Source organism: Bubalus kerabau, chromosome 18, assembly GCF_029407905.1.
Source record: "Bubalus kerabau isolate K-KA32 ecotype Philippines breed swamp buffalo chromosome 18, PCC_UOA_SB_1v2, whole genome shotgun sequence".
Taxonomy (NCBI): Eukaryota; Metazoa; Chordata; class Mammalia; order Artiodactyla; family Bovidae; genus Bubalus; species Bubalus kerabau.
In genome coordinates, this window is record NC_073641.1 from 17,083,018 (window position 1) to 17,108,776 (window position 25,759).

Consider the following 25,759-nt stretch of genomic DNA (forward strand, 5'->3'; position numbering starts at 1 on the left):
TGGAAAATCCCATGGACAGAAGAGCTTGGTGGGCTGTACAGTTCATGGGGTCACAAACAGTTGGACACGACTGAGCGACTAACACACACACACACTTTGCATATGCCAAAACTATTGCTGCTCCACTGGAAAGTCAGCTTTATTTCAAAAATAAACTTTGAAGTTAGAAAATAAAGTCAGAGGTGGACACCTGTGGCACTGAACACAATTTCCAAGGGCACATGTGATATACTCTGCTACCCCACAGTTCAGCTGAACACTGGCTTATTAGAAGAGCAATTTATCTCAGACAAATACCTCAGGGCCTTCAGGAGGTTTTTTGAAAATCATCTTTACTTCTGCTGAGAAAGGAACAAACAAATAATGTTCAAGCTTTTACCTGAACATGAAGGAACACAAAGAGGCTGCAGTGCTTCCTGAGGCACAAAGAAACAGAAAAGAGGCACCTCAAGTTTGCTCACGTGGGCTGTAGCTGGCAATGACAATCCAGCACAAGGGAAACATTAAGGAAAACAAAATCATCCTTCATTTCTTCTTAAAAATTATTACAGAGAGGTGATAATTTTTTATGGGGAGAATGTATCAGGGCATACAACATAAAAACAGTCAAGCCATGTCCAAAAAGTGACTAGACCAGGCTATAGTTAATTTAACCATATGTAACTGAATGAGTTGTCTGAAAAGTGAAAGTGAGAGTCCCTCAGTCATGTCTGACCCTTCATGACCCCATGGACAATACGGTCCATGGAATTCTCCAGGCCAGAATACTGGAGTGGGTAGCTGTTCGCTTCTCCAGGGGATCTTCCCAATCCAGGGATCAAACCCAAGTCTCCTGCATTGCGGGTAGATTCAGACAGGAGTTGTCTGAAAAATCCCTTAAAAAACAAAAGTGATATATCAACTATTAAAGAAAGGAGAGAAAGGGCACATGAGAGCTAGGAATGGTGTGAGCAAGGCTACAGTTGTGGGGATTAGCTATTTGGATGTAGGTATGCAGAAGACATTAGAGGAAGTAATAATAAATAACTGCAGGTGGGCAGCAGTTGGATATAAAGATGTTTTTGGATATACAGATGTTTTTGGATATACAGATGCCAGCAGAGGATATACAGATGTATTTGTCCCCTCCACACAAATTTTCTCTACCTAAGATATTCAGAAATTTGTAACAGAAATGGAAAAATAAGTGGAACATCATCTATACTAAAAAAAGGAACAAAGACTTGTACATAAATATTACATTCCTAATTTATAACATGGCTAGAATAGGATAAATTCTAAAGTACTACAGCTAGAATTCAACCTATAAATAACACATTCAGATGCTTTGTCTATTATATAATAAAACTCAAAATAAGATAGGAAATTGTTTGAAATAACGTGAGCTGAGAGTAAAGGCATGACTTGAACTCCAGCTTCCTCATCTTGTGAACTTAAATGAACCAACAATGGAGACCAGTAAGGAAAACAGATAAATTTATGATTAACAGTATCTGAACCAAAGTTTCTTAAACTATGATCCATGGATAGAATGTGGCTGGGGTTCTATGAACTAGGATGGGAAAATGAATTACATACCAATTTTTTCTAATCTCTATTTGAAGTTAATCATTTCCTTCAAGTTGGAATGTAGGAGATGAGTTCCACGTATTAGAAGTAACTGTGATTTTGTGACCAACAGAATATTAAAGACTTGCACATGATGAAACAGTGCAGACATTCCTAAATATCATTTACACTCATCTCTTTGATGACTTTACTACAATAATTACACCAACTACTGGATCCTTTTACATAAAGCCTTAATAAAGAAGCACATATATTAACTACATTTCAAATTTTTATTATTTTGATAATGTTTTCAATATAGTTATCTACTACTGTGGGCAGGAATACCTTACAAGAAATGGAGTAGCCATCATGGTCAACAAAAGAGTCTGAAATGCAGTACTTGGATACAATCTCAAAAATGACAGAATGATCTCTGTTCATTTCCAAGGCAATCCATTCAATATCAATAATAATCCAAGCCTACACCCCAACCAGTAACGCTGAAGAAGTTGAAGTTGAACAGTTCTATGAAGACCTACAAGACCTTTTAGAACTAACACTCAAAAAAGATGTCCTTTTCATTATGGGGGACTGGAATGCAAAAGTAGGAAGTCAAGAAACACCTGGAGTAACAGGCAAATTTGGCCTTGGAGTATGGAAGGAAGCAGGGCAAAGACTAATAGAGTTTTGCTAAGAGAACGCACAGGTCATAGCAAACACCCTCTTCCAACAACACAAGAGAAGACTCTACACACGGATATCACCAGGTGGTCAACACTGAAATCAGACTGATTATATTCTTACAGCCAAAGATGGAGAAGCTCTATACAGTCAGCAAAAACAAGTCCAGGAGCTGACTGTGGCTCAGATCATGAACTCCTTATTGCCAAATTCAGACTGAAATTGAAGAAAGTGGGGGAAACCATAGACTGACTGTTCAGGTATGACCTAAATCAAATACCTTATGATTATACAGTGGAAGTGAGAAATAGATTTAAGGGACTAGATCTGATGGAGTGTCTGATGAACTCTGGATGGACGTTCATGACATTGTACAGGAGACAGGGATCAAGACCATCCCCATGGAAAAGAAATGCAAAAAAGAAAAATGGCTGTCTGGGGAGGCCTTACAAACAGATGTGAAAAGAAGAGAAGCAAAAAGCAAAGGAGAAAAGGAAAGATATAAGCATCTGAATGCAGAGTTCCAAAGAATAGCAAGGAGAGATAAGAAAGCCTTCATCAGCGATCAGTGCAAAGAAATAGAGGAAAACAACAGAATGGGAAAGACTAGAGATCTTTTCAAGAAAATTAGAGATGCCAAGAGAACATTTCATGCAAAGATGGGCTCGATAAGGAAAGAAATGGTATGGGCCTAACAGAAGCAGAAGATATTAAGAAGAGGTGGCAAGAGTACACAGAAGAACTGTACAAAAAAAGATCTTCCTGACCTAGATAATCACGATGGTGTGATCACTCACCTAGAGCCAGACATCCTGGAATGTGAAGTCAAGTGGGCCTTAGAAAGCATCACTACAAACAAAGCTAGTGGAGGTGATGGAATTCCAGTTGAGCTCTTTCAAATCCTGAAAGATGATGCTGTGAAAATGCTGCACTCAATATGCCAGCAAATTTGGAAAACTCAGCAGTGGCCACAGGACTGGAAAAGGTCAGTTTTCATTCCAATCCCAAAGAAAGGCAATGCCAAAGAATGCTCAAACTACCACACAATTGCACTCATCTCACACCCTAGTAAAGTAATGCTCAAAATTTTCCAAGCCAGGCTTCAGAAGTACGTGAACTGCAAACTTCCAGATGTTCAAGCTGGTTTTAGAAAAAGCAGAGGAACCAGAGAACAAATTGCCAACATCCACTGGATCATCAAAAAAGGAAGGGACTTCCAGAAAAACATCTATTTCTGCTTTATTGACTATGTCAAAGCATTTGACTGTGTGGATCACAATAAACTGTGGACAATTCTGAAAGAGATGGGAATACCAGACCACCTGACCTGCCTCTTGAGAAACTGCTATGCAGGTCAGGAAGCAACAGTTAGAACTGGACATGGAACAACAGACTGGTTCCAAATAGGAAAAGGAGTATGTCAAGGCTGTATATTGTCACCCTGCTTATTTGACTAATATGCAGAGTACATCATGAGAAAAGCTGGGCTGGAAGATGCACAAGCTGGAATCAAGATTGCTGAGAGAAATATCAATAACCTTAGATATGCAGATGACATCACCGTTATGGCAGAAAGTGAAGGCTAAAGAGCCTCTTGATGAAAGTGAAAGTGGAGAGTGAAAAAGTTGGCTTAAAGCTCAACATTCAGAAAACAAAGATCATGGCATCTGGTCTCATCACTTCATGGGAAATAGATGGGGAAACAGTGGAAACAGTATCAGACTTTATTTTTTGGGGCTCCAAAATGACTGCAGATGCATGTTTCCTCCCAAGACGCTTACTCCTTGGAAGGAAAGTTATGATCAACTTAGATAGCATATTCAAAAGCAGAGATATTACTTTGCCAACACAGGTCTGTCTAGTCAAGGCTATGGTTTTTCCAGTGGTCATGTATGGATGTGAGAGTTGGACTGTGAAGAAAGCTGAGTGCCAAAGAATTGATGCTTTTGAAGTGTGGTATTGGAGAAGACTCTTGAGAGTCCCTTGGACTGCAAGGAGATCCAACTAGTCCATACTAAAGGAGATCTGCCCTGGGATTTCTTTGGAAGGAATGATGCTAAAGCTGAAACTCCAGTACTTTGGCCACCTTATGCAAAGAGTTGACTCATTGGAAAAGACTCTGATGCTGGGAGGGATTCAGGGCAGGAGTAGGAGGAGACGACAGAGGATGAGATAGCTGGATGGCATCACCGACTCGATGGACATAAGTTTGAGTGAACTCTGGGAGTTGGTGATGGACAGGGAAGCTTGGCGTGCTGCAATTCATTGGGTCACAAAGAGTCGGATATGACTGAGCGACTGAACTGAACTGAACTTATCGATGCACTTTCTTTTATGCATTTAAAATATTTTTTTAAGTTTGCAAAAGAGGTCTATGGAACAAACAAGGTTAAGAATTTATGGTGTGAGTGTAAAATAAATGCAATTAGTTTACTACAGTTCACAATCTTTAGGGCCAGATATTTTTCATAAATTAGAATATTTAAATTTTCAGATAGGTAGAGAAGCTCTGTCTCCGCAGAGTCTAGGGCAGTTTTCTGGAATTGAACACTACATATTTTTTCCAGTAGAACATGAAAATATACAACAAATGAAACAAAAAACAACACTTAGTTTCCCTTTACTTGAATTCAGGTAATTCAGATCAGGACAAGTCTGGCAATCAAATGAGTTATGAAAACAAAAATTTTGGCTTTCAATGGTTTTTGAATTTCAGAATTGTGATAGGAGCTGCTGTCCTATTTTTGTATAGATGAATAAATATTCATCAGTTCTGTCATTTTCCCTATTTATATCTACTTTCCCCACATAATTCTGAACATAACTTTTTTTACTCAGCATCATTTAAATTTCATCAGTAGCAAGATTTTCTTAAAAGTTTGGTTATAGCAGCTAGATTTGTAGCAGAAGGTCATTTTAAGTCTTTTATTATAATTTAGGAAAATTTGGTGATGAAATTTTGATAGCTGGTAATCATTCTGAGTGGGCTACATTCCTTGTCATGAGGACTCTAATGTTTCTGGTTGCTAATCACCCATAATATTCTGGGCTCATTCTCAGTTTAGGTATTAATAGAATTTTTTTGGTAATCATTATAGATTCCTTCAGCACATTTTGTGTGTGTGTGTGTGTGGCAGTGATACACATTAAGATATTTCAATGACTTATGACACATTTGGGGGGAAATACATTCATTTACTAAAGAAAACATATAATGGAAAGGACAGAAAGAAAAGAAAGTGGAAGATACACATTTTATAATAAATCAAACTGCTAAAAAAAAAAAGGTATATAAAATAAACAAAGCACAATATATCCACTCTGCTGGCAACCCACTCCAGTATTCTTGCCTGGAGAATCCCATGGATGGAGGAGTCTGGTGAGCTACAGTCCATGGAGTCACAACGAGTTGGACACGACTGAGTGAGCAATTTAACTTTTAACTTTATATGAGAGTGACATAAACCAAACAATGAAAGCACTGGGTTAAAGGTCTGTAGAATTAACCACAAAAATGAACAAACTGTATTTAAAAGAAACATACAGAAGAATCTACTTAGAAGTGCCCCATTGTTCATTACAGCACTGTTTACAGTACCCAGGACATGGAAGCAACCCAGATGTCCATCAACAGATGAAAGGCTAAAGAAGATACTGTACACATACACAATGGAATATTATTGAGCTATAAAAGGAACGCACTTGAGTCAGTTCTAATGTGGTGGATGAATCTAGAGTCTATTATACATAGTGAAGTAAGTCAGTAAGAGAAAAACAAATATATTAATGCGTATATATGGAATCTACAAAAAGGGTACTGATGAATCTATTTGCAGGGAAGGAAAGGAGACACAGATGTAGATAAAGGACATGTGGACACAGTGGGGAAAGGAGAGGGCAGGACAAATTGAGAAAGTAGCATTGACATACATACTCTATCGTGCATAAAATAGGTAATTAGCGGGAAGTTGCTATATAACACAGAGAACTTGACCTGGCATCCTGTGATGACCTGGACAAGTGGAATGGGGGCGGGGCTTAAAAGAGAAGAGGTATATTTAATTATGACTCACTTGCATTGTTGTATGGCAGAAACCACCACATTGTAAAGCAATTATCCTCCAATTAAACAATACATAAAAAATTCAAAACTAAATAAAACTAATATTGATTACACATATGTGTGAGATATGAAACTAACACAAGGCAAGAAGAATGCTTCACTGAGGATATTCTAGTTCCTGGGTTGAGCAGCAGTTTCACGAGGATTCATTAAAACATTATTAAAAACAACAAAACTCCCCAAATAAGTAAAATGAAATATAATAAGTAAATGTGCATAAATTAAATATGTTTTATCATGGACTGGGAGGGACTGGGGGCAGGAGAAGGGGACAACAGAGGATGAGATGGCTGGATGGCACCACCGACTCGATGGACATGAGTTTGAGTGAACTCAGGGAGTTGGTGATGGACAGGGAGGCCTGGAGTGCTGTGATTCATGGGGTCACAAAGAGTCGGACACAACTGAGTGATTGAACTGAACTGAATGGATAAAGAAAACTTCAATGTTGGGCAACTGAGGAAACAAGAAATGTTATACATTTAAAAAAAAGTTAATAGGTCTTGATGAAGCCATTGTGACAAGTGATTTTTCACTTCATAGCTGCTAACCACAGTATGCTGCTGCTGCTGCTAAGTCGCTTCAGTCGTGTCTGATTCTGTGCAACCCCATAGACGGCAGCCCACCAGGCTCCCCCGTCCCTGGGATTCTCCAGGCAAGAACACTGGAGTGGGTTGCCATTTCCTTCTCCAGTGCATGAAAGTGAAAAGTGAAAGTGAAGTCTCTCAGTTGTGTCCGACTCTTAGAGACCCCTTGGACTGAAGCTTACCAGGCTCCTCTGTCCATGGGATTTCCCAGGCAAGGGTAATAGAGTGGGTTGCCATTGTCTTCTCTGAATCACAGTATAAGAAAGGATAAATTAAGAAATATTAGTACTTAAAAGTCTCTTTAGTCAACTTTCAGGTACATTTTATTTAATAATGTGATAGAGCCAGCTTAAAGAGCCAAATTTGTACACCTCTTCCCAATTCTTCATTCAGTGATGATTTCATACCGGTTGCTTGAAATCAGCCATGGTGATTTAAAACATGTATTTATGTCATGGATATCGGCAAGTGCTACAAGGCAGGGTTTCTTCTCCCCTGGAGAAATATTTATCAGCACAGCACTGATTTTGCTGAAGTGTAACTCACATAGAAAATAATTTACAAATGCACAATGAACTCTAACAAACTGAAAACACTTGTCTAACCACTATCTGGCTCAAGAAATAGAACTTTACTAACACTCAGAACGTCCCTCTCATGCTCCCTCTCAGGAAACTGATTCTCAGACAGGTGGCTTACTCAAAATCACAGAGACAGCCAGTTTCAGAGCCAGGACTTATCTAAAATACTACTAATCAAAGTCATTCTTATTGCCATATTTATTTCCTAGTTTTATATCTTGTTGCGATTGCCATAGCACAGCTTATTTGAGTTAGCAGCCTTTACAGACTCACTTATCTTGCAGTGGGAGTTTGTGGTTGGGCAGAGATATCACTGTCAATGTATCACAAACATTCTTTTCCCTCCAGGCTTCTCTAGGTTGGAGAGAAAATAAAAAAGTACTTGCAGCTCACAAAAATGTTGAAGGACACATTTTGCAGGCTTTAATGCTCAAAATAAATCACTCAAGGTTAAAATGAAGTTTCAGCATGACAACTATGAAATAAAAATGCCCTGCTACTCTTGGAAAGGTCTCTTAATGAGTGAATGTTTCCCATTCATCAATGCCATTGTGTTTCGAAAATTAATGCTATCTAAATATTTTCCTTTTTCAGAAAACTGAAGCAACTACTGAGACCCTTCATGATGAAACAAAGTGTTACTAGTAAGCTACATATTTAAAATTCACATTCATTAGTTGTTTGGCTTGTGTGCCATGGTAATATGAATGAGTCATCAATATCTGCAAACCCCTTAGCAAGCTGTGGGTACTGATTCTACCCTTCAATTTTGACACATGAAAAAAGCAATATACAAATAAGCTGGCACATTAAAGCATCTAGGTGCCCAGAACATAGGTGACATAAGGTAAATGATGGTCTTGCCGAATCCTGATTCCCCCAGACTGCTTTTAATTATGTATTAAGCAAAGGGAAGGAGCTGATTTTTAAAAATGGATAATGCAACAGCCTTACATTAGCTTTGAAATGCATATATTACTTTTCCTTTTCAACTTCCTGTTTACTATATTAAAATAGTACGCATCCTTTCAGTAAGTTACTATTGTAAGTACAGAAAGATCATGCGAGAATACTACCTGAGGTATAAAAGTTGTGAAGGGTAATCTACGTGTGGAAAAACTGGGGGTAAGTATAAAAATGGCAATTCAAAAGGACTTCTTGAGAACAGGGGTAAAATTGGCCATGAGGTCAATTACAACATAGCTTTGTTTTCTGATCAAACTGTGCCAATTAAGTAGGATAATCTAGTTGTCAAGCTGTATAAATACACGAAGATAAAAAGAGCCAAGCTTTCAGGGTTCAAATTTTGGTTCTATCACTACCAGCTGAATAACCTTGGACAACGACGTAACTTCTCTATGCTTGTGTTTTCTCATTTACTAAAGAAGAAAAATAAAAGTATCTTCCTCATAGGATTGATGAGAGATTGAATTAGCTAATATTCAAATAGTGCTTAACTGGTAATGCCTAGAAGTTAGTAAAAGTTACATGTGTTCTTATTATTACTTCTTTAGCATATTACAATATTTAAATGTTAATCATAAGGTTTGTTCAAAATGTCCTTAAATTTTTTATTATCACTATATATACCCAGCCACCAATCTTTTCTAAAATATGAAAAGTTGCTTTAATATAATTACTTATTAATATATAGTTAATATAACACAATAATTAATAATTAACAAATACATATTTTGCTAATTTATATTTTACTATATTAAGTGATATTAAAATATTTCTAAAAGTACTATTTATAGTATAAAGTAGCAAGAAATTATTAACTATAATAAATGACTTGAGAAGATTTTTCCTAAAGTACACTGCTGTGGGATAAGTCTATATAGTACTTTCCTGTCTAAAAAGGTCGTTGACAGGCTGAATAATTCACCCAGGCATACATACAAAACAAAACTCTGATCCACAATTTGCAGCTCCTAGCCCAGGAAATCAGCCCATTACCTAACATAATCAGTCCAGGAAGTCAGCCCACTATTTCAGCAACTAGTCAAGAAATGACCCCTGAAACAGTCAGCCCTAAATGGCTAGGGTTTGATTAATAATAGATAGGTTCTCTAAATTTTGCTCCCATTTGTAATTTAGGAAATTTAGGAAATGAAGAAAGCCAACTATGTACTCCTTATCAACTACATAGAATGCTCTGCTTCTAGTCAGTCCCTCTACATACAGCTCCTCTATGCCAACAGCCTCCCAGGATATACCTGAAGCCATCCTGTTTTTTAACTGTAAAGATTTTTCATTCATCTGCCTGCCTTTGGAGTCTGCCAAATATAAGTGATGGTGGCTGACTCCCTTGCTATCTAGCAAGTTTGGAATAAACAGCCATTGCATATTCTGATTTGGGTGATTTTCATTTACTTTCACATGGTATTCACATACAAGAGAGCCCCTGCCCACCAATTGCTATTTAAGATATGTATTTACAGCATTTAATCAAGTAATGGCATTCTCAGAAAGAAATGAAACTAGAGAAAAGGGGAGCCAATGAGTTTACTGCATCTAAGAGTCATTTTTTTTTTTCAGATAAAAGGAAAAGTATTTTGCTCTATCACAGAAAATATTTATAATATTCTGAGAAGCAATGAATAAAAAGCATTTGTATTAGAGGTATATAAAAGGACACAATTGACAGATGAAGTCACTTCTACCCAAGGTTGCTGTTGTGGGCAGAAGCATGATATGTTGAACGATTAGTGAAATGAGTTTTCAGCTTAAAACGGAACCACTAGAAAGCTAAAATTGTTAAATCTTCTATTTCTGCATGTACTGAAATAAATCTGTATGACATCAATGAAATATATCTTCTTTATATTCTTTCCTATTTGGGGCTTTGAAATGCTTCTTTGCATTCAGTATGCATTCAGAATGAATACGACTGCTGGATTAAATCTGACCCATAAGAAAGAAAAGAGGAGGCTGAACCAATACTCTGGATAATTTGCTAACAAAGGAAGGAAGAAACACACAATAACACAAACAATAGCACTTGTTATGTGGAAGGCACTGTGCTAGGAATATTGGATATAATTTTCCTTTTAAGATAGGAACTACCATTCCCACTTTACATATGAGGAAACTGAGGCTCAAAGATGAGAGGTTAAATAAACCTGATCTAGTCACCTAACTAGGGGCTTCCCAGGTGGTGCTAGTGGTAAAGAACCCACCTGTCAATGCAGGAGACTTAAGAGATGCGGGTGTGACCCCTGAGTTGGAAGATCCCCTGGAGGAGGGCATGGCAACCCATTCCACTGTTCCTGCCTAGAAAATCCCATAGACAGAGGAGCCTGGAAGGCTATGGTTCATAGGGTCACAAAGAGTCAGACACGACTGAAGTGACTTAGCACACATGCAGTCACCTAGCTAGTCAGTTGTGCAACCAGGGGTCGATCCTGAATTGATCTCATTTCAAAGTCATTGCTCCATAATAATATTTATGTTTAACTACCTCTTTAGAAGTAGTTATCATCAGAGCAAAACAAATCACATAATAACCAACACTGAGAGGAACTGAGGGACTGATTATTTTAAATGAATAGATAATTATAGAAATGAGGAAACAGAAGCCAGGGAAGTAGTGTGACCTACTCAGATAACATTAGTAGTGAAACCCAAGATTCAACCAAACATTATATAAATTAATTTATTTCTTACTTTAATTTGACGTTATTCATTTCAAATGAAAGACTATTCTTTTATGAATAACTCTTTAAAATTAGTTATAAGAAAACATGGGAAAAAATAAAAAATTCAATAATATGGGAATGATTAGAAAAATTACAAGATATACAATAGAATATTTTTTCAGTCACTGAAAATGATGATGTAAGCCACAGACTTGATTAAAAAACTGCTATGAAGTTATCTTAAGTGGAGATAAAAGCAGTTTATAAGACTATGCACAGTTATGCCTTTCCGGCAAAATGTCTATATAATGTCTACATGAATAAATCTGTGTATCATATAATATGCATATAGACATGCACTATTCAACATGTTCTTACACTTATTTATGTTCTGTGTTACAAAACTGTATATGTGAAAAGTCTATTAAAGGTAAGGAAGCCAGAAATAGGATTATCAGAGGTTTTGATTCTTTTCATAGTGTTTGAATTTTTATAAGGGCATGTAATAATAATATCTAATATTCAAAACAAAACAGAGAGCTAACTTAATTTTGAAAAAACAAATTATGTCTGTGTTAAAGAAACTGATCTGCTTCATTGACTCCGCTAAAGCCTTTGACAGTGTGAATCACAACAAACTGTGGAAAATTCTTAAAGAGATGGGAATACCAGATCACCACCTTACCTGCCTCCTGAGAAACTTGTATGCAGGTCAAGAAGCAACAGTTACAACTGGACATGAAACAAGAGACTGTTTCCAAATTGGGAAAGGAATACATCAAGGCTGTATATTGTCACCCTGCTTATTTAACTTATATGCAGAGTATATCATGTGAAGTGCTGGACTGGATCACAAGCTGGAATCAAAACTGCCAGGAGAAATATCGACAAACTCAGATATGCAGATGACAGCACCCTTTTGGCAAAAAAAGTGAAAAGGGACTAAAGAGTCTCTTGATAACGAGGAAAGAGGAGATCGAAAAAGCTGGCTTGAGCTCAACATTCAAAAAACAAAGGTCATGGCATCGGGTCCCATCACTTCATGGAAAATAGACGGGGAAACAATGGAAACAGTGATGGATTTTATTTTCTTGGACTCCAAAATCACTGTGGATGCTGACAGCAGCCATGAAATCAAAAGATGCTTGCTCCTTGGAAGAAAATCTATGACAAACCTAGACAGTATATTAAAAAGCAGAGACATCACTTTGCTGACTAAGGTAAGCTATGGTTTTTCCAATAGTCATATATGGATATGAGAGTTGGACCATAAAAAAGGCTGAGTGCTGAAGAATTCATGTTTTTGAACTGTGGTGCTAGAGAAGACTCTTGAGAGTCCCTTGGACTGCAAGGAGATCAAATCAGTCAGTCCTAAAGGAAATTAACCCTGAATATTCATTGGAAGGACTGATGCTGAAACTGAGGCTCCAATGCTTTGGCCACCTGATGCGAAGAGCTGAGTCACTGGAAAAGACCCTGATGCTGGGAAAGACTGAGGGCAGGATGAGAAGGGGGTGACAGAGGATGAGATGATTGGATGACATCACCAACTCAGTGATAGGAGTTTGAGCAAACTCTGGGAGACAGTGAGGGACAGGGAAGCCTGGCATGCTGCAGTCCACATGATTGCAGAGTTGGACACCACTGGGCAATTGAACAACAACAGCAACAAATACTGTACCTTAGTCCAGGATATACTCTAAACTTTAACATCTATAAAAGTGAAAGTGAAGCTGCTCAGTCATGTCCAACTCTTTGCGACCCCATGGACTATAGCCTACTAGGCTCCTCTGTCCATGGGATTTGCCAGGCAAGAGTACTGGAGTTGGTTGCAATTTCCTTCTCCAGGGGATCTTCCTGACCCAGGGATTGAACTCGGGTCTCCCGCATTGTAGGCAGACGCTTTACCCTTTGAGCCAGCAGGGGAAGTCTTAACATCTATAAACATATGAATAAATAAGTAAGTGAACATATTTATAACCAACTGTTGAATATATCTGCCTATGTATCTCCCAAACATGTTAGTCTCAACATGTCTACCTATTCCTTATCTTATTACCTTCCCAGTCTTGCTCAACTTGTATTTATGTATGGCCCAAGGAAATAGCATCCTCAATTTATTAACCAAAACCCAGTGATTCTCTCTCTTCCTCTTTCACCGTCACATCTATTAGTTCTCAAGTGCTGTTGGGATTCAGTCTCTCTCAAATTTGTTGATCTCCAGTGTCATTTTAAACTCTCTTATCAGAATTTCCAAAATAACCTAACTAGGTTTAGATGCCTCTCTAAGTCTTTTCCATTCATTCTCCTATTTACCCACTACACTTTGGCTATACTGACTTCAAAAACACAACTTTATCAGGTCATTCTTAATCTTGTTTTAAATTTCCTAGCAAGGCATAAAATTGTTTTTTGGTTCTGGCCTCTATGTACCTTCCCGTCTTGACCCTCAGTCAGAAACATCTCCTTATTCATCCTCCCAATGCTACCATTTTCTTATGCTTAAGAAGAGGCCATGTCCTCTCCTTTAATTCTCTGCCTATTCTCCTAGTAAGCTCTTGACTGACTGTCCCACAGACTTCACATGAGGATTCTCAGGAGGAAATGCCTTCTGATCCTTCACCTTTCCTGCAGAGTTGGCTATTACTCCAACATCCTGTGCATACGTCTTTTATGGTACCTGCCATAATTTTAACATCACTACTGCCTTCCATCCATCTCAGTGATTAGACCCTGAGCTTGTAGAGGGAAAATACTCAGTAAATGCTAAATAAATGAAATATATTAAGAATTTGGAAGTTTTATTCATTGTCAACATTTTTTACTTTTTAGATGAATGGTTTAAGGATTTAAAAAAAAAAAAAAGGATCCAAAGTTCACCTAATGGCTGATTATTTTTTTGAGAAATGTTTTCAAAAAAATTTAGTCCAAAACAATGTAATCTTTCTTTAGCAATATAGAAAGCATGATTTATTTATGGACAAAAATGTAGTAAGGAATAACAGATGCTGTCTTATGAGAGTGGGTTCTCTTTCCCTGAGATTAGGGCATCAGATGTCATATCAGATGGCTCAGCTGTATTTACCAAATGATTTTCTAAGATCCCTTAACCTGTGAAAACAGGATAGGATATATATTAATGGCTGGAGAAAAGCATGAGAATTAAAGTTTTCTTTTTTATTGCTCTATACATTTTCTAAGACTTATTTTATGCATTTTGCTTAAAGCTTGCCATACTCTGTAATTAGCTAAATCTATTATGGTATACAATATCCAAACAAAAAGATTACATATTAATAAAAACATGGGATAGTCTTAAGAGACTATCCCATATTTTTACAATGACTTGCTTTACAACCGAATCATTACAAAAGCCAGCTTTATTTGATAAGCCCATTTATAAACTCATTTTCCTCCAGCTCAAGCCCTCCTAAATGATTTTTGTAACATAACACATACAAAATGCTAGTGGTTTTCTGATGTCCCCAAGGCAAAAAATACTTTATTGTTATTTAAATAAAAGAAATAAAGCAAACAATTCCTATTGAAGAGCCATGAACTATCAGAAGCAATGCATCAATTATGTTTCCATCAGTCCCTAAGGAGAAGGAATCATTAGATGAAACACAACCTCCACAATTTTCATTTTTATCTGGTCGCCGAGCCCCATTTATCACCATCATTTTGGCATTTCTCCTAAAATGACAACTTCCTATAAAATAGCTAAAGTTCAGTTCAGTTCAGTTCAGTAAAATTCAGTCACTCAGTCATATTTGACTCCATGCAACCCCATGGACTATAGCACACTAGGCTTCCCTGTCCATCACCAACTTCCGGAATTTGTTCAAACTCATGTCCATCCAGTCGGTGATGCCATTCAACTATCTTATCCTCTGTCGTCCTCTTCTCCTCCCGCCTTCAATCTTGCCCAGCATCAGGGTCTTTTCCAATGAGTCAGTGCTTCGTATCAGGTGGCCAAAGTATTGGAGCTTCAGCTTCAACATCAGTCCTTCCAATAACTACTCAGGACTGATTTCCTTTAGGGTGGATTGGTTGGATCTTCTTGCAGTCCCAGGGACTCTCAAGAATCTTCTCCAACACCACAGTTGAAAAGCAGCAATTCTTCAGCATTCAGCTTTCTTTCGGAGAAGGCAACCCACTCCAGTAGAGTTGGAAACTCCCATGGATGGAGGAGCCTGGCAGGCTGCAGTCCATGGGGTCGCAAAGAGTCAGACATGACTGAGCAACTTCACTTTCACTTTTCACTTTCATGCATTGGAGAAGGAAATGGCAACCTACTCCAGCGTTCTTGCCTGGAGAATCCCAAGGATGGAGGAGCCTCGTAGGCTGCAGTCTATGGGGTCGCACAGAGTCGGACACCACTGAAGTGACTTAGCAGCAGCAGCAGCTTTCTTTATAGTCCAACTCACACATCCATACATGACTACTGGAAAAACCATAGCTTTGACTAGATGGACCTTAGTTGGCAAAGTAATGTCTCTGCTTTTAATATGCTGTCTAGGTGTGTCATAGCCTTTCTTCTAAGGAGCAAGTGTCTATTGATTTCATGGCTGCAGTCACCATGTGCAGTGATTTTGGAGCCCAAGAAAAGAAAGTCTGTCACTGTTCCCATTGTTTCCCCATCTATTTGCCATGAAGTGATGGGACCAGATGCCATGATTTTAGTTTTTTGAATGTTGAGTTTATGCCAACTCTTTCACTCTCCTCTTTCCCTTTCACCAAGAAGTTCTTTAGTTCTTCTTCACTTTCTGCCATATGGGTGGTGTCATCTGCATATTTGAGGTTATTGATATTTCTCCCAGTAATCTTGGGTCTAGCAAAATAGCTAATGGTGAATTTTAAATAGTCTTATTTCTCTAAAGGTATTAGTTGTCTAATATGTTGGCCCTCTTCAAGCTTAAAAGTGACTACTCTTCATAATTTTTTAACCTTTTACATAACTAAATAGAATTTTAAAGTATCTTCCATGTATTAAAGGTGAAGTCATGAGCTCTGGGTCTAGTTTTCAGATTCAGAATACTCAAATGTTCCTTTTTTACTTTTTAAGATTACATTAGTGTATTAAGAATATGTGAAGATTCAGGAAGAGAGGATCTACTCTTAGTGGTAAAAGCAAATTACATATAAAAATAATTTTGACTTTAACACCTTGTATTTGTCAAATACTTACTATATACAAGGTCTTCTAGTAAAATTAAAATATATTACCTCATTTAATCCCTACAATAACATTAGCATACAGGCAGTATTATTTCCAATTTACCAACAGGGATACCGAATTCCAGAGACACTGAGGTACTTGACAAAGAGTAACTAAAAGGAAGAGCCAGACCTCAAATTCTTGGCTGGCAGCATGCTAAGGTTTTTAGCCTCTTTGATTCCTAACCATCTGATATCTGATTTTAAAAAAAATGGGTGAAGATGGTCAAAACGTACAAGTTTCCAGTTACAAAATAAGTAAGTTCATCCACAGGATGTCCATCCATGAGTCCTATGGATGGACTTATTTTATAACTGGAAACTTGTATGTTTTGACCACCCGTACAGCATGGTGACTGTAGTTAATAATACTGTATTGCATGTCTGAAAGGTGCTAACAGAGTAGATCTTAAAACTTCTCATTACAAAAAAAAAAATATTGTAACTATGTATGATAATTGATGTTAACTAGGCTTATTGTGATGGTCATTTCACAATATATACCGGAACTTCTCTGGTGGTCCAATGGTTAAGACTTGACATGCCCAATGCAGAGTACCTGGGTTCAATCCCTGGTCAGGGAATTAGATTCTACATGCCACAACTAAAGACCCCACATGGCACAACAAAGACCTTGCACACATCAACCAAGACTCGAAGCAGCCCAGGAAATAGATAAATGATTTTTAAAATGTCAAATAATTCATGTTGTACATTTGAAACTAATAGTGTTATATGTCAATTATATCCCAATTAAAAAATGAATCCCCATATTCATACCCTGTAACAAATGTTTATGTCTGCCATCAATATAAACTCCTTGAGGGTAGAGATCCAGTCTTGATTTTTGTATTCCCAGGACTGAATATATAGCACAACATATTTAGGCTCTAAATATTCATTCATCCAATCATCCAGCAGATACTTATTGAACCCCTAAAATATGCCAGCCCTGGGACAGATGCTGGAGACAGGACTGTTAGCAAAACCAGACATAGCCACTTCTCTCCTGTAGCTTACAGCCTAGCGGGGAAGAAGATGTTAACTAAGTAACTCTACTGATGAAGGATTAATTACATATTGAGATAAATGCTCTGAAAGAAAGAAAGTTCATTGAAATAAATGACAAAAGAATCTGATCTCATCTTATGGGTGCAGGAAGCCTTCAAAGAAAGAATTCTCTAGCTGACATATGAAGGATGAGCCGGATTTTTTAATGGGCAAAGGTTACAAAGCCCCTGAGGAGGGACAGAGAGCTAGTGGGAAAGTACAGCAGCTTAAGGCTAGAGAGGCAGACAGGGACTGACTAGGCTGGGATTCTCAGTCCATGTCAGAATTTAGATATTTATCATAAGAGCAGAGAATCCATGGAAGGTTTCTAAGAAGGGAATGTATGTCTATGTTATGTAACAAAGATCACTCTGGCCATAGTACAGAGAAAAAAGACTGACAAGATCAAGAAATTTCCCAGGTGATCATCCATGCTCAGTAATGTGCTGGGCAATGTAAAAAATTGAGTCAAGCAGATAAGTAGCTTTTTTTTTTTTTGCTTAATGCTTTTAAAATGATTTGACTTACAAGTATTATGATTTACATAATTTTTGCTTTTTGGCTATATACCTACAACTTACTTGTTCAAGTAATATTTATTAAGCCAGGCACTATAATGTGCCAGGCACAGTTCTAAGTGTTAGGGTTACAGGAATAATAAAAACAAAATACTCCAATGGAGCTTATCCTCTAATGAAAGTGAGGGACAATATGCAAGTAAACAAATGAAAAAAATAAGATGATTGCAAATAAAGATAAGTGCTACCAAGAAAAAAAAAAAAAGAAAGAAAAACAGCTACAAGTAGTCAGAAAAGGCCTCTCTGAGAAGACAGCATTTGACCAAAAACAAGAACAGCCAGCCATGCAGACTGGGGGAAGAGCAGAGGCCAAGACCTGAGGGCGAGACTACACTTGAATATAGGGAGGAAACCGCAAAAGCAGTAGTGTAGTCAAAGTGACTTGAGTAAGGAGAACGGTGGAGGGATGGTCAAGAACATGGGCTGCTCGGTTCTTCTGGGGTCGGATCATTAGCATTCTGAGGAACTGATAAGGCATTAACATTTTACACTTTGGCAAATTCAGTATATGGCAGTGGGAAGCCATAGGACATTTTGATACATGCTCTGTTTCAAATAACATGCTCTGATGTACCTGCCTGCTCTGGGGTAGGGAGGAGTAGACTGTCGCGGAAAGAATAGTAGCAGTAAGATATATGCAGCTGGTGCAGTGGTCTAAGCAAGTGAAAATGGTGATTTGACTACTAGAGGAAGATGAAGAAAAACAAATGGATTCAGGACACATTTTGAAGATATTGTCAACTATACTTGGTTGACAGAAAATGTCTATTTTCATTAGATTACAAGACTTTGTTATTTCAAGGAAATCTAATGCAAATACTTTAGCAAAAGAAATAATTTATCTAAGGATAAATCAGACATAATATAAATTCAGACTTTGACACATCAAGTTTGTTTAAAAGTAGAACATGTCTTAAAGAACAGACTCATGGTTGTCTAGGGAAAGATGGACTGTGAGTTTGGGGTTGGTAGATTACATCTGGAATGCATAAATGACACGATTCTAATGTATGCTGCTAAGTCACTTCAGTCGTGTCCGACTCTGTGCGACCCCAGAGACTGCAGCCCATCAGGCTCCACCATCCCTGGGATTCTCCAGGCAAGAAACTGGAGCGGGTTGCCATTTCCTTCTCCAATGCATGAAAGTGAAAAGTGAAAGTGAAGTCGCTCAGTCGTGTCCGACTCTTAGTGACCCCATGGACTGCAGCCTATCAGGCTCCTCCGTCCATGGGATTTTCCAGGCAAGAGTACTGGAGTGGGGTGCCCTTGCTTTCTCCGGATTCTAATGTATAGCAGAGGGAATTATATTTGGTATCTTGTGATAAACCATGATAGAAAAGAATATAAAAAACTGTATATATGTATATAACTAAGTCACTGTATAGCAGAGAATGGCACAACACTGTAAATCAACTATACTGCAATATAAAAGTAGAATATGTCTGCATTATTTTAATCAGGGTTTTTCCTACTTTTATAGGTGACATGAGAGTTATAATGGGGGACGTTCACTTACTAAGAGCACTTCTAGGATAAAGATTCAAGAGAAAAGTGAAAGATACTCCACTACCAATTACACCTTTTACTCTAATTTGTTACAGATCTTCAGTTTCCCCTGCCCATAAAATTCCTAGGACTCCACGGAATTTACCAGGTTCATGGAATAAATAAAACACATCAGAGTCTACTTTTGCCTGAATAATATTTTAGTAACAAAATGTTAAACCTCAGAGGATCAAATTTTAACATATTTACTTCTTCAAAACTGTAAGAGGTTCCTGTGAAATTTTCAAGGTTTTATTTTTGTCTTTGAAGAAAAAGGAATGTTAGTTTTCCACTGATTTAGAGAACACTATTTCAGTTGTGATGGTTAAATGACGAGAGGGTTGGAAATGAGGCAAAAAAGAAATTGAAAGCTCAACTGACAAGTTTCACATAAAACATTTTACATGAGACATAAATTCTACTGACATACCTTAAACTATGACATTAAGAACAACTTGTAGAATGAAAGTCTTTAGCCTCCTAAGTGTTTATAGTCTACCAAGTATGAATTTCAGTCACCAAACTCAGATGTGCAAAACACGATAGTTTCACAGCAAGTGAATCTAACTAGTATAGTTAGCTCTCATTTTCTTTCTGTAAACTAGGACAACAATTTTCAGGGCAAAGAATCTGCTTCCAGTTCAAAGCTTAGTTTCTCTTTGCTAAACAGGATTTTCTCCTCCTTTTCTCCCATCCTTGATCCCTGAGAGGACTCAGGGAGGCACAGAGCTTACCTGAATCAGGGCATCTGAGATAGTAGAGAGGAGGGCAAATGGTCTGTGGGTGTCCTTTGCCAATACAGACTCTGGGTGGGGGAGGGCTGGTCTTCTTTTCAAAGTATAAGAAAGGTTTTTATGCACTTTCCAAGTGCAAGAAAAATGAGCTTCTGTATCAATCATTCTTTCCTTTTCAATCAATTGTTTATGCCAGAGTTCACATTTAACTCCTTCAGGACTTTATCTTTGGATTCTCAAAAATCTTTTCTGTCAAAGAGCCCAGTTCTTACAAATCCAAGTCATTTGTTTTCAAGACTACTGTTTCACAGAGAATTAAAAACATCATCAGCATCATTATCATCATCAACAAAACAAGCAAGCAAGTAGACAAAGACCCCCAAAGTCCCACTACATTAACGTATTTTTTCTAAATTGTTTATGCCCTTTACTTGTGGACAATGCACGTGTAGAAATATCTAGTTAAGTGTTGGAGGAAAAAAAAAACAAGAAGGGACACATACAAGGGGAACATCAGTCCCCTTGTAAGACTACCCACTGCAATGAGATTTCTGAACTTGTTATATAACTGATAAACTTCACATCCAGGAAAGTTAATTTTTTTTATATCCTTAATTTAGAACATTAGTATAACACTACAAATTAAGGACAGCAAATTCATTAGGTTGCTTTGGTGGTTAAAACTATTTAGTATGTGACCATTTTTCACTCCTTAACACTCAAAAGCATAAACCGGTATAATAATAGCTGCTGTAATTAAGTCTATCTCCTGTGTGCCAGGTGCTGAGCTTATCCTCGTCTCCCAGATTTCTGTATGGTTAAGAAAGCTTTCAAATACAACAAACAGAAAAACTGATTACATATAGCTTAAACAGATAGGGTTTATTTTCTCATCCATTAAGAAATCTGAAATTGCAGGCTGCAAGATGGCATTGTGATGTTTAAGGCTTTAGGCATTGTGATGTTTAAGGCAGGAAGAAGGGGAAGCATCCAGACCAGCCATATCTGTCTCTTTTGCACACAAGAAAAAGCTTTTCAGGAAGGTCCTGGGAGATTTCTGCCTATTTCTCATTGACCTGTATTATGTCCCATAGTCAATGAGCTACAAGGGAAATTGGAAAAGTTTGTTTTCAGGATGTGCTTTGTTCTATTTTTTTGGGGTGGAGGGGTCCTCCAAAGTAAAGGCAGGCAAGGGAGGAGGAGACTGGAAAGAGGTACTAAATTAGTGTACTAAATAGGTCTGTCATGACTGCATTTGATACAGCTCCAAAATTATGTATTAGATGCTAAAAATACAACTGGGAGAAGCCTCAAAAGAAATCTAATTTCTATATTTTTAATAAAATGTTTGTTGCTCATTCATTTATTCATACTGAATTCCTATATGCACAGCAGGGAATACAATCCCAAAAGATCTTTTTTTCCTGTAGAGCTTATACTCTAGTGGGGATAGACAAAAAATAAAACAAATATATACTTGGTGGCAATAAGCACCATAAAGAAAAATAAACTGTAAGAAAATAGAGAACATATGTGAAGGGTTACTTAGGGTCGTCAGATAAGGTCTCTCTAAGTAAGTGCCTTTTGAGTAGAGATGTGAATGAAGCAGGACATTCATGGATATTCCAGGGCGGAGCCTTCTGGGTAGAAGGAACAATAAATGCTTGGTGTGTGCTAAAGACAATGAGGGGACTAGCACTGCTGTAGCAGAGAGGATGAGGAGACAAGTGACCAGTGATTCCATCAGAGAGAAATCAGGGATGACTGTACAGTAAATCCCACTTTAAGTGAATAATCACCAGTTAAAGTTCTAACGCAGCCCTGTCACCAAGTTTCCAATGGGAAGGTAAAACCAGTGCCTGTGTGTATCAGGTACTTGACACATATCAGCATATTTAACTCTAAAATCTAGTTTACAAATGAGGTATCTGAGGCTCATCCTGGTTAAGGATCTTATGCTGTGTGTGCTTAGTTGCTCAGTTATGTCTGACTCTTGGAGACCCCCTGGACTATAGCTCGCCAGGCTCCTCTGTCCATGGGGACTCTACAGGCAAGAATACTAGAGTGGGCTGCCATGCCGTCCTCCAGGGAATCTTCCCAACCCAGGTTTCCCTCATTGCAGGTGGATTCTTTAACATCTGAGCCACCAGGGAAGCCCAAGAATACTGGAGTGGGTAGCCTATCCCTTCTATAGGGGGTCTTCCCAACCGAGGAATTGAACTGGGGTCTCCTGCATTCTTTACCAGCTCAGCTACCACAGAAGTCCCTAAGGCTCTCATAGTCTCTATTATAGACAAAATAGGTCCTCTTCATTTTGGCATATGACCTGCTGGCCCTTATTTTATAGTTGTGCTAGAATGCTTGATTAAAACACAATTGAACAGCTTTATTTCACAGATGATTCATTCAGAGCCTTAACTATATTGATCTGTGTTTTGAGTGTCAAAAAAGATACAGTTTACAGAATATTTTCATATTTGATATACTACTACTGAAGTGACTTAGCACAGCACATATGAAAATACAGGCTAATATTTTTGTGGAAAGTTAACTGTGAAATGCTGCTATATATTACAGTCCCATGTGTATTTATTACGCTGATGGTTAATGAGGAAGAAGGATACAAGTACCACTTGCTATTTGAATCTATCTGGTTCCTGAGTTCAGACAGTGAGGAATAAGAACCCACAGAGAAACTATCATCAAACCTGTGTTCAAATTTATTTAGTTCCTGATTTAAAGCGGGGGGCAGGGGGAGGATAACTGTGTATTTTGATGGATGAGCAGTGCTTTAGCAATTTCATCTAAGATTTGAAAAGGTAACACCCTCAAATATACTTTGTTATATTCAGTAAATAACTGTAATCTCAAATAGAATTATCATATTTCTCATTAAAAATGCCCATTTGTTTGCTTTGAAACAATGAATTTTCAAAGTAAGCATTTTCAAAGTAAGCATTTCAAAGTAAGCATGAATATAATGGTTGTTCTACAATGATGGTTACTTACTTATATCCAGGCAGAGACATTATAAAATATTTATTAGCACTAGCATATCTTCAAGAGAAAGGGAACAGCTCTGTGACAGAGGGCACCATGTTTCATAAGATCTCTGATTTTAAAATCTTTTTACTTGCCAAATGAAGCCAAATTAATAATTCAGCTTGCTCTCAAATGCCACAATCAATACAACAGCTTCTAACTCAACTGGGGAACAATACTTTAAAAGACAATTACCTCATACAACAGTTCTCTCTCGTTTGGAATCAGACATATTAAAAAAAAAATCAAGTTCTTCCAAAAAAGAGGAAGTATTTACTAGCAGCCAGGAAAATGCAGCATACAGCAAAAGCCGTACATCTTTTGCTTACATCCATGAGCAAAGTGAGCTATCTATAAACGACAGATGGGAGCTGGGAAAAAAAACAACCTAAAGTAATGATTCTGAAACATTAAAGAACACATGAATTACCTGGGGAACTTACCAAAATGCAGATTCTGATTCAGTAAGTAGAGAGGGGCCCAGGATAGTATATTTCTAACTAGTTCTTAGATGATGCTGATGGTACTTGTCCAAGGATTTGGCTTTGGGTAAGCAGTCCTAAAATACACTATTTGCAAAGGCATCTGGGATGCCTATATTACATGAGTTAAGATAATACCCTAGTTGTTTCTTTAAAAAATACTGTTATATTTAACTGGTAGGAAAAGCAATGGTAAATTTTCCAAAACTAAAAGCAAACAAAATACCCACAAAGTATCAATCACCATTATAAAGTTAACCTTCAAAATTATAAAAATTTCAACTTATATTTGAGATTGGGGAAAAAAAGACAAATTTGAATATTAAGAACTTTGAAGTCTCTTACTGAGGAGATCCAACCTTCTTAGCCGGGGATGTAAACTGGAGATGTCCATGTCCACATAAAAGACTTGACTATCTTTCAGAGGATAAATATAGTGTAGCAACTAGACAGGAGCAAGGATGGAAGGTAAACAACACATGGGAGTTTAATCTGGGGAAGTGACAAGATTGGAGGTATGTGTATACAATTAAGTTATGTCAGCCAAAAAGTCTGTGCTTGTTATCAAAGTGACCAAAGTTGGGGACTGGCTAAATAAATTATGGTATATCCATAAAATATACTATTTTATTTTATTTCATCTATAAAGTAAAATACTAGGTAGTGAGTAAAATATTGATATATATAGCTTTACAGCTAATGACATGGGAGAATGTTTACAAAATACTGTTGGTAAGAAAAAAGGCTAGAGACTAGTATGGGCAAAATTATTCTACTTAAATATATGCAAACATTAGAAAATAATTTGTTTTTTCCCCTTATCTGAATGTTTTATTTGGCTTTAAATAAAATTACTTTAATAAAAGCAAATGAATAAACACATTTTTCCAGAACACAAATACATTGGTTTTAGATTTATATTTCCCAAATTCAGATCTTAAGTAAGTTACTCAGTCCCTTTACATACGAATCACTTTTCTCATCTAAAAAGAAGGCAAAAAGGGCAGCTATAAGAACTAATATACGCTAATATGTGTAAAATGCTTAAAACAGAACCTGACTGATAGTAGAGTTGGCTGTTTTTTCTTTTTTAAATGATTTAACTGATCTCTTGCTGATGCCATGTCTAAGAAGATGATAAGTTATCACCACATTTCTGCTTTGACTCTTGGGTCTGCATATTAGCTTCAGGACCTTTGGAGATAGTGGGCACATGAAAGGCTCTAAATCAGAACAAAAACACCCTGAAGTGGTCAAATGGCAATTAAGGCAGAACTCTATACACAGTTACTCAGTATTTTTAAACATGCAGTACAATGACTATTCATAAGAGAATAAACTGGTTTAATCGTTCTAGGATATAATTTGGTAATATGTACTAAACTAGCATCCTAACAATCCTGAACCTAGTTTACCTTAAGCAAAGTGGACAAGATACTCAGAACACAAAGATTTAAATTTAAGGATGCCAACTTATAATAACCAAAACTTGAAGACAATCTAAGTTTTCAAATAGTGAGGTATGGATGAAATCGTATTTAACATATTCACACATGATGTTTAATTATAAAGGGAAATGTTTAATGACATGGAAAACACTCTAGAACATTAAATTTTAAAAAGTTGAAGATATATCTAGAGATTGAATAGGAACTAACTGTTCTTCTAAAGATTTTGAATATAAGACGCATTAGGAGGGTTACAGGAAGTCAATATTCTAAAAGAAAAACAAAGATTTAATGTTTAAAAGAAAATTCCCTATCAGTTATTCCTGTATATTGGGTTTTAAGGAGATACAGCTTTTACCCCAGAAAAGGATATAAATTAAGTTGAATTTATTTATTTGGGTCTTTATTCAGATAGCTCCTTCAGGATACATGCAACAACTATAAAAATATATCTGCAACTCAAGTTGTTAGTTTCTTCAGCAGTGATGTATGTTGT

At 37.2% G+C, this 25,759-nt stretch overlaps 1 protein-coding gene across 15 annotated transcripts in view; it reads right to left on the minus strand.

Annotated features, from left to right (window-relative positions):
• RNF180 (ring finger protein 180) overlaps positions 1 to 25,759 on the minus strand; it is a 297,228-nt gene that overhangs the window by 140,697 nt on the left and 130,772 nt on the right. The window contains exon 6 of one of the 15 annotated variants that reach the window (XM_055555015.1): positions 14,118 to 14,275. The exons of the other annotated variants lie outside the window; for them this stretch is intronic. Within the exon in view, the coding sequence (XP_055410990.1) occupies positions 14,261 to 14,275 (15 nt within the window). The 3' untranslated portion in view covers positions 14,118 to 14,260. Of the gene's footprint in view, positions 1 to 14,117; positions 14,276 to 25,759 lie in introns of those variants that run through there. 15 annotated transcript variants of the gene reach the window in all.